Source organism: Styela clava, chromosome 2, assembly GCF_964204865.1.
Source record: "Styela clava chromosome 2, kaStyClav1.hap1.2, whole genome shotgun sequence".
Classification (NCBI taxonomy): domain Eukaryota; kingdom Metazoa; phylum Chordata; class Ascidiacea; order Stolidobranchia; family Styelidae; genus Styela; species Styela clava.
In genome coordinates this window covers 794,023-804,612 of record NC_135251.1, presented here as the reverse complement: position 1 = coordinate 804,612, position 10,590 = coordinate 794,023, and the positions used below count along the sequence as shown (strand labels likewise).

The 10,590-nt window shown below is 36.5% G+C and overlaps 1 protein-coding gene and 1 long non-coding RNA gene across 2 annotated transcripts; one reads left to right on the top strand and one right to left on the bottom strand.

Annotated features, from left to right (window-relative positions):
- Positions 1 to 1,261: 1,261 nt before the first annotated feature.
- On the top strand, positions 1,262 to 4,811 carry LOC144419932 (uncharacterized). The gene is made up of 4 exons (XR_013474384.1): positions 1,262 to 1,930; positions 2,463 to 2,549; positions 3,311 to 3,533; positions 4,041 to 4,811. It is a non-coding gene; the product is annotated as an uncharacterized LOC144419932 (long non-coding RNA).
- A 2,631-nt stretch (positions 4,812 to 7,442) lies between these two features.
- Positions 7,443 to 9,695, bottom strand: LOC144419984 (uncharacterized). Its single transcript, XM_078110274.1, has 2 exons — positions 9,105 to 9,695; positions 7,443 to 8,857 (listed from the first exon to the last, which is right to left on the bottom strand). Exons 1-2 carry the CDS (start codon positions 9,693 to 9,695, stop codon positions 8,795 to 8,797), a joined length of 654 nt encoding a protein of 217 aa, XP_077966400.1. The 3' UTR covers positions 7,443 to 8,794.
- Between the last annotated feature and the right edge of the window lie 895 nt (positions 9,696 to 10,590).

Below are 10,590 nucleotides of genomic sequence, written 5' to 3'. Positions count from 1 at the left end.
GTAAAACTCGGACATCATTTTCGTATAAATTATATTAATGCTTAAAATCCAACAACTACATGTTAGAATTAGATTACAGCATAATAAATAAACAAAGAACATACGGAAAGAAGGAAGAACATAGTAATAACGAATAAAAACTAAGAACGGTATGCTTATGTACCTTTGTTTACCATCGTCATAATCAAATGATTGATTCCCAAATTACCGTCCGCCACTGATGGAGAATTAAGACCTGAAAACTTGTTTTATTTTTTAAGTCGGTTTTTACTTGATTTGAGTCGGCGCTAATCTTCCATGTCTGGTGTTATTATTTTAATTTTGCTTATTGATATCGCCAACTTAAAGTGAACGATATTGTCATCAACGACGTCGGGATAATGATAAAATCCGCGTTAGATATTAAATAACATTCCAAAACAAGGTCATTTTATAAACTCTTAATTGTAAGAAATGAAAAAAATTCCTGTTATGTTCGGTCACTATCGAAATTGAGGGTGAAAACAATTAATTGCGACACAATTTGCTTTCAGATTTATTGGAATAGACGATAATAATTGTGAATATTGTGTAATAATTGTAATTGCGCTTTTTGAATTTCTTTCATGCTGGCCATAATTTAGTGCCACGACGCGCACGGCTGATTTCAATTGCGATAAAAAATAGAATGGCTGTGAATATTTTTTTTTAAATCGAAAGTTTGATGGCGCTAGGAAATGTGCGTCATATTCGGTATTCTCAAAAACACCAAAAAAACGATATTCGAAGGTCGCAATATTCAAATATTAGGTTTGTATTGAACATCCCTGCATTAAATTAATCTAAAATGAACAAATATCACTATGCAAGTTTTCGGAAAAGAATTGTTGGATTTTTCGTATCCAGAGCCTTTCGTACGGAGAGTTTCTACTGTATACAAGTTTTTCGTGATATTTTTTGCTTCCATTTTTTTGTGATTGGCGAATAAAAAACGATTTGTTGATTGATTCATGTGAAAACTTCATTTGGGAATTGAAAGTTTCTTCATACGTTTACAGTGATCGTAGCGGCTGCTATCGATCGTATCGTCGTTTCTTCCAACGTCTTAGTACGGTGTGCCATACTTCCTTTAGCTCTTTAATACAGTTTCACAGTCTTTCAAATTCTGAGATATTTTTTAACAACAGCATTAAACGGTTCGGCGACATACATATTCGACATAACAAATGAAGCGCCATAAGTGTCAAATCGTTACTAATCTTGATGACGCCACCTCATCAGTAATCAGTAATCAGTAATTTATTTCTTCACCAAGCTGAAAGTACGAATTATACATACACAAATAAAGGAAATATAAAAGACCGCATTCCAGGGTGAAAGGAGACGCCGAAAACCAATTCTGGTTATCGAGCGGCGGCACCCTCGGGGAAGTCTAACAAAAACGTGATAAATATAATTAAATCGAACAAAATATATTACTTAATAAATAAATAAAGAAACGCAATCGATGCGTCAAGGCGACCCGGTAAAAACCAAGCAATCGCCGTTTAAAAATAAGAAAATCGACTCCATGCACCACAGTCTAGGTAACCATGGAAATTATTAAGTGAACCAAACAGACTTGCAGTGTGGTCATGGCAGGTAAATAGTTCGGCTACGGTAAAGTGCAAACACAAGTCGATTGTGTGCATATAAGTGTCCAGATTGAAATAAAACTGGATGTTAAGAGTACACAAATTGTAAAAGTATAGAATACCGTACCAATCAAGTATGCAAATAACAAAATATTGACACTTTGAGGCAGAAACAAGCTAGTAGTGTAAAAGCTAAAATGTTGACCTGGACTAACAAGTGTTTTGATGCTGGAGTCAAAGATTCACATACGGGAATTGTATAGACATGAGGAAAATATACATCGAAATATTCAGCAGTATTAATACAACACAATGAAGTGAGTATCATACCATAGAAGTAGACTAGGAAAATTTACAAGAAAATTAAGTTAATCAAAAGGATAAAAACAATTGACCTGGATCACTGTTACCGAAGCATTATAAATAGTAAAAACAAATACAACATTAGGCTTGACTGCCCATAATGAAAGTAATCAGAAGGATGCCAATTAAGTTTGGATCCCAGTTGAGGCATGTAAAATGGCATGGTAACAATAAGTGTACTTATGGGCATTGGACTGTAGGCATGAATTTGTCATTGGCAGTTAACAGAATAGATATCAAGAAATTACACACTAAATAGGAGACCAAGATCATTGAGGAGCGGGCTCAATAGTAGGGCAAAAAGCCTGCAATATTTTTTTGTTATATAATTTTAGTAATATAATTTTTGGCTTTACCTCAACCCACAATGTGTTGGTGACAGAAATACTTGTCAAGTGGCTTGTGCCCATCAGTATGGAATACACAATTAAAATTATAAGCTAAAATACAATACGAATATTTACACGAGACATTGTTTTGTTACAGGTGATTTGGATCGAGACAAATGATGAGCTGGCAATGACGAAAAGATTTGCTGGGACAACATCAACTGGATGTAGAGGCAGTGGAAAGGTAAAGGGAGCGCATGAATTTTTTGTATTTGAATTTGAAAGTGTCATAACTACAGTTACGTAAGTTTAAGGGAATATTATTCCAAGTTACCACACCTTTATATTTCAAGGAGTTTTGGGATTTGCTTAGAGAAAATCTGGGTACAAATAAATTAGACCTTGTCGAAGAGCGTGTGTTATGATCATGCACTTTACTGAGCGAAACAAAATAATCGTCGAAAGCAGCGGGCAAATGGTTGCTATGAAACTGATGCATGACCTTGGAAATCTCTAGTTGATAGATATCGGCTAATTTTAACACCCTGGTCTTATAGTATAGGGTGTTTAAGTTAGATCGAATGGGTGCTCTAGAGAGAGTTCTAACTGCTCTATTTTGTAAAACTTCCAAACTGTGCAACGCTGATTGGGTGGCGGAGCCCCATGCAGTTATAGCATACTGTATATGAGACTGGAAAAGTGCGAAGTATATGGTTCGGAGAGTTGAGTCCTGGACGTAATGTCTGAGCTTACCCAGGATTCCAACTGCTCTTGACAGTCTCTTATGCAGTTCAGTAGTATGAGTGTTCCAATTTAGTTTGTCGTCAATAAGAAGCCCAAGATATTTGAAAGAGTGGACAATTTCGAGTGTGACACCCCTGATTTTAATTGAAAAGTTTTCATGTCTGGTTCGAGTTTTAGGACCAAACAACATAACTTTGGATTTTTTAACATTCACAGTAAGTTTATTGCATACCATCCAATTATACACTTTGTTAATTTCAGTGTTCACCTCGGCTTGCAGTGAGATTAGATTCTTTGCACTGTCGAGCAGACAGGCATCATCGGCGAAGAGTTTGCTCAAGAAATTTGAACAATTTGAAAGATCGTTTATGAAGATTAAAAAATTCAAAGGTCCTAATACGCTACCTTGTGGAATTCCGTAATGGATGGGTAATAACGAAGACCTGTGAGAATCTAACTCCACATATTGATAACGTCCGGACAGGTAATCATTTAATAACTTGCCTGCGACACCTCGAAAGCCAAAATATCTAAGTTTTTGAGAGAGAATAGCATGGTCGACAGTATCAAAAGCTTTTTTCAGATCTAAGAAAGTACAACAGACGAATTCCCCTTTGTCAAGTTTATCATAAATAAATGAAGTTAAGTCCAAGATAGCGTGGCTGGTCGAGTGATTGCTTTGGAATCCAAATTGACATTTATTGATCAAGTTAAATTTTTTACAAAAATTCAGCATTCGACTATGAATTAATTTTTCTAAAATGATGCCTAGGGAGGGTAAAATGGAAATTGGTCGGTAATTTGAGGGGTCATTTCTTTTGCCATTTTTAAATATTGGTTTCACTCTGGCAATCTTTAACGATGAAGGAAAAATACCTAATTTAAAAGATGAGTTGAAAAAATGACACAGAGTTGGCGATATGATATCAGCGACTTGTTTTAGAAAGTAAGTTGGAATACCATCTGGGCCAACTGCTTTTCCATTTTTCAGGTTCAATATGGTTTGAAGAATCTCTGTATGTGTCGTTGGCTCCAGGAAAAAGGTGTTTTGCAGCGGAACACCCAAAAAATCGGTAAAAGGGTTAGAGCTACCAGGGATGTTATTCGCAAGTTTCTTTCCTACCGTTGAGAAGAATTCATTAAATTCACTGGCCATCATGATGGGGTCTGTCACTGTGGTACCATTTTCGAGTTTCAATTCTGAGATGGATGTATCATCTCTGGACTTAGTCTTAATGATCTCGTTAATAGTTTTCCAAGTTTGTTTGATATCTCCCCGGTTATTCTCGAGGGCATAGCGATAATGCAGTTGTTTCGATTTTCTCTGCAAGTGCATTAAGATATTTTTATATTTTTTGAAGTGGAGACGCTGAAGTGTATTACCTTTCAAAAAATTTTTTTTGAACATATTATTTTTGTGAATGATGGACTTGCGAATTCCCTTAGTGATCCACGGTTTGGAGTATAATTTATTTTCTCTTCGTGATAGGGGTCTTAATGGAGCGTGTTTGTTTATTAACCATTTCATTTGACCCAGGAAATCATCAAAAGAGCTATTGAAATTTTCTCTAGTAAGAGTAACACTCATGTAATTATTACACATTAATTCAATTTCAGATCTAAAAGAGTCGTTACAAAATTTAGTCATATCTCGCTTCATTCGGATCTTTGTTTTTGTGCCAATATTCATACCCGAAATTGTACACATTACTGGAAAGTGGTCGGTGAGATCGCTAAGTAAAATAAAGGATGAAGAACAATGGTTTATGGCGTTTGTATAAATATGATCGATGAGGGTTTGGGAGGATGGCGTGACTCGAGTAGGTTTTGTGATCAATGGAAATACGAAATAGGACGTCAGCATATCTAAATAGTTGGTGGTGGATTTATCATGGGTGTTAAGTAGGTTGATATTAAAGTCACCCAGAATCACAATTTTCCTTTTCGCCATTGCCAGCCCACCAAGAACACGAGCCATTGCTCCTGTAAATGATGGGATGTTACTTTTCGGATGTTTATAAACTACACCAATTACTAGGCTCTGGTTGTTTGAGTTTTGTTTGACCTCAATCCACAAGTCTTCGCAGTTTGGAAATGCTAAGTTAAAATCTTGGATGATTTGGTAATCTAAATTTTTTCTGAGGTAAAATCCCACGCCTCCAGCTTGGGTTGGGGTGGGAACATGAATAAACGCGTACCCCGGGATATCGATATTTACAAACGTGGCTCCATGAATGATTCTGGTCTCACTCAGGGCAATTATATGAGGGAGAACATGAAAATGAGATATTAATTCGATAAGGTTGTCAGCATATCTTGGCAGTGACCTGATGTTGAAATGCACTAAAATGAGATCAGAGGGTGGAAAGCTGGATGAGACCTCGTTGATCTCATTAATTTGGAGGTGCCGACATGGTGGTAAACTAACATGGGTTTGAAGAATGGTAGATTCCCAGTTTACATGGGAAGGATGAGAGGTTAAATCATATACAGGGCACATAGATTTGAAGAAGATTTAGGATAATAAGTGTGCTTTCTATCAAATGAGATTGAGTTGTAATGATCAAATGAGAAAAATTTGGGATTTGCTTAGAGAAAATCTGGGTACAAATAAATTAGACCTTGTCGAAGAGCGTGTGTTATGATCATGCACTTTACTGAGCGAAACAAAATAATCGTCGAAAGCAGCGGGCAAATGGTTGCTATGAAACTGATGCATGACCTTGGAAATCTCTAGTTGATAGATATCGGCTAATTTTAACACCCTGGTCTTATAGTATAGGGTGTTTAAGTTAGATCGAATGGGTGCTCTAGAGAGAGTTCTAACTGCTCTATTTTGTAAAACTTCCAAACTGTGCAACGCTGATTGGGTGGCGGAGCCCCATGCAGTTATAGCATACTGTATATGAGACTGGAAAAGTGCGAAGTATATGATTCGGAGAGTTGAGTCCTGGACGTAATGTCTGAGCTTACCCAGGATTCCAACTGCTCTTGACAGTCTCTTATGCAGTTCAGTAGTATGAGTGTTCCAATTTAGTTTGTCGTCAATAAGAAGCCCAAGATATTTGAAAGAGTGGACAATTTCGAGTGTGACACCCCTGATTTTAATTGAAAAGTTTTCATGTCTGGTTCGAGTTTTAGGACCAAACAACATAACTTTGGATTTTTTAACATTCACAGTAAGTTTATTGCATACCATCCAATTATACACTTTGTTAATTTCAGTGTTCACCTCGGCTTGCAGTGAGATTAGATTCTTTGCACTGTCGAGCAGACAGGCATCATCGGCGAAGAGTTTGCTCAAGAAATTTGAACAATTTGAAAGATCGTTTATGAAGATTAAAAAATTCAAAGGTCCTAATACGCTACCTTGTGGAATTCCGTAATGGATGGGTAATAACGAAGACCTGTGAGAATCTAACTCCACATATTGATAACGTCCGGACAGGTAATCATTTAATAACTTGCCTGCGACACCTCGAAAGCCAAAATATCTAAGTTTTTGAGAGAGAATAGCATGGTCGACAGTATCAAAAGCTTTTTTCAGATCTAAGAAAGTACAACAGACGAATTCCCCTTTGTCAAGTTTATCATAAATAAATGAAGTTAAGTCCAAGATAGCGTGGCTGGTCGAGTGATTGCTTTGGAATCCAAATTGACATTTATTGATCAAGTTAAATTTTTTACAAAAATTCAGCATTCGACTATGAATTAATTTTTCTAAAATGATGCCTAGGGAGGGTAAAATGGAAATTGGTCGGTAATTTGAGGGGTCATTTCTTTTGCCATTTTTAAATATTGGTTTCACTCTGGCAATCTTTAACGATGAAGGAAAAATACCTAATTTAAAAGATGAGTTGAAAAAATGACACAGAGTTGGCGATATGATATCAGCGACTTGTTTTAGAAAGTAAGTTGGAATACCATCTGGGCCAACTGCTTTTCCATTTTTCAGGTTCAATATGGTTTGAAGAATCTCTGTATGTGTCGTTGGCTCCAGGAAAAAGGTGTTTTGCAGCGGAACACCCAAAAAATCGGTAAAAGGGTTAGAGCTACCAGGGATGTTATTCGCAAGTTTCTTTCCTACCGTTGAGAAGAATTCATTAAATTCACTGGCCATCATGATGGGGTCTGTCACTGTGGTACCATTTTCGAGTTTCAATTCTGAGATGGATGTATCATCTCTGGACTTAGTCTTAATGATCTCGTTAATAGTTTTCCAAGTTTGTTTGATATCTCCCCGGTTATTCTCGAGGGCATAGCGATAATGCAGTTGTTTCGATTTTCTCTGCAAGTGCATTAAGATATTTTTATATTTTTTGAAGTGGAGACGCTGAAGTGTATTACCTTTCAAAAATTTTTTTTTGAACATATTATTTTTGTGAATGATGGACTTGCGAATTCCCTTAGTGATCCACGGTTTGGAGTATAATTTATTTTCTCTTCGTGATAGGGGTCTTAATGGAGCGTGTTTGTTTATTAACCATTTCATTTGACCCAGGAAATCATCAAAAGAGCTATTGAAATTTTCTCTAGTAAGAGTAACACTCATGTAATTATTACACATTAATTCAATTTCAGATCTAAAAGAGTCGTTACAAAATTTAGTCATATCTCGCTTCATTCGGATCTTTGTTTTTGTGCCAATATTCATACCCGAAATTGTACACATTACTGGAAAGTGGTCGGTGAGATCGCTAAGTAAAATAAAGGATGAAGAACAATGGTTTATGGCGTTTGTATAAATATGATCGATGAGGGTTTGGGAGGATGGCGTGACTCGAGTAGGTTTTGTGATCAATGGAAATACGAAATAGGACGTCAGCATATCTAAATAGTTGGTGGTGGATTTATCATGGGTGTTAAGTAGGTTGATATTAAAGTCACCCAGAATCACAATTTTCCTTTTCGCCATTGCCAGCCCACCAAGAACACGAGCCATTGCTCCTGTGAATGATGGGATGTTACTTTTCGGATGTTTATAAACTACACCAATTACTAGGCTCTGGTTGTTTGAGTTTTGTTTGACCTCAATCCACAAGTCTTCGCAGTTTGGAAATGCTAAGTTAAAATCTTGGATGATTTGGTAATCTAAATTTTTTCTGAGGTAAAATCCCACGCCTCCAGCTTGGGTTGGGGTGGGAACATGAATAAACGCGTACCCCGGGATATCGATATTTACAAACGTGGCTCCATGAATGATTCTGGTCTCACTCAGGGCAATTATATGAGGGAGAACATGAAAATGAGATATTAATTCGATAAGGTTGTCAGCATATCTTGGCAGTGACCTGATGTTGAAATGCACTAAAATGAGATCAGAGGGTGGAAAGCTGGATGAGACCTCGTTGATCTCATTAATTTGGAGGTGCCGACATGGTGGTAAACTAACATGGGTATGAAGAATGGTAGATTCCCAGTTTACATGGGAAGGATGAGAGGTTAAATCATATACAGGGCACATAGATTTGAAGGAGATTTAGGATAATAAGTGTGCTTTCTATCAAATGAGATTGAGTTGTAATGATCAAATGAGAAAAATTTGTCGCAAACAGTAACACGAATAATAAAATGACAAGCGGATGTGGGTATTTCTCTACAAATCTGGCCTAAGTTGTTTAAATTTTCCATAGTAGGAATAAAAGATATAGGACAATAGTTCAAATAGAAAAGACACTTATCTGATTTTTTGCAGATCATCTTCATCAGATATTGAAATGGTATTGGTATCTTTATTTTTTTTCACTAATACTCTCCCGTTCGATGTCCAGAGGAAAGCATAGCCACATCGTTTTTTGAGAATTTTAGCTTGGTAAAAGAGATTTTTATTTTTTTCAGTCAAATTCTCCACAATGAAGGCCTTGGACAAGTTAGTTAAGGATGATCTGTGTGAGGGGCTTCTGATTAAATGGCGATTCTTGAGGATTTTATTCCGTATCTTCCTGTTGGTAAATTTGGCTACGATAGGTTTGTGAATGTTCGAGTTGTGGGTTGGGCTGCGATGAGTGATTGAGATGTCAGATGGTTTAATATCAACATTGATCAATTTACCAACCTCAATTACAAGTTTATCTGTGTCTTCGTTCACTGATGGTGCAAGGCCATGAAACTCTAAGTTGTCGAGTCTTGACCTCCTTTCCTGTTCTTCCAGTTTTTCAGCAGTATAATCCAGGTTTTCCTCCAGGTCATAAACTAGTTCCTCAAGTTCACGTATTTTTTTACCATAGATGGTTAATTTTTCATCAATCGGTTTTTGTTTTGAGGACAGCTTATCGAACATGTCCGATTGAAAACTCTGGGTTTCCTTAATTGAGGCGATGTCTTGTTTTACCTCCTTTAAAGACTGCATTTGGTCTTCTATGCATTCTTTAAGCCCAGGGCTCAGTGATGCATAATCCGAGCTGGTGTTCGCTGGGTTAAAATGATCTTCAAGACACTTGGTGATAAGAGTTGGAAGTAGCATTTCAATGTGTCTTTGAATTGTTTCCTGTAGGTTTTGTTGAAGGTTGCAAGGTCCCTCTTTTTGATGTATGATGGGACCTATTGGAGAGAGGCCAGGATCAGGAAGGCTTCTGCTCAGACGCGGCTTTGGGATAGGCTTTATGGTGTCGTAGAAGGAAGCCTTGTTTGTTTCGGTGTTCGACATATCACTGGTACGAAGATGTTGCATTGGCAGTGATGATAGTTATGTTAGTTAGACTATAGGCTATTTTTAAGTAGATTTTAAACCTTGAACAGGGAATAATCTGGGAATAATCAGGGAATCATCTGTTAAGGTTGACAATACTATTCTGATTTAGGCTGCTGATGTACTGGGTTAAGGCTGCACGTTCACCGAAGGTGACCCAAAGATACCAGCATAAGTTACTACTGAGGTTTTACGGAAGGTAGTGCTATATGGAGTGAGAGGGGGTGTTACGAGGTTGTAGTGTAAACCAATAAAATGAAATAAGAACATGATAAAACTTCAAAAATAATATTTAGTTATGGAGGAGAATGGGAATGATCAATAAATATGACAAGATTTCGCTTTAATTTATATAAATTTACGATTCCGTTGATTTTAACATAAGTTAGGGGAATTTCCCAACTTTCCGCACGGTGGAATATTTTTAAAATTTAATATTCGTTTTATATATCACCATCAAATACACTGTATTAATGAACTGGATGAGAAAATATTCTTTCTTGGATAAATTACGCTTTAACTGAGTTAAATAGACGATTTCTTGAATATTTTTATTGAATTGAGGGGAATTTCCCTACTTTCCGCACGGTGGATTTTTTTAAAATTTTGATATCTATTTTATATTTGTCCACCAAACACGCTGCATTAATGAATTGGATGAGAAAAAATTCCTTCTTACCTAAATTACGCTTTAACTGAGTCAAATTGACAATTTCTTATATTTTTTTCCTCAATTGAGGGGAATTTCCCTACTTTCCGCACGGTGGATTTTTTTTAAATTTTAATATGTATTTTATATTCGTCCACCAAATACACTGTATTAATAAATTGGATGAGAAAAAATTATTTTTTG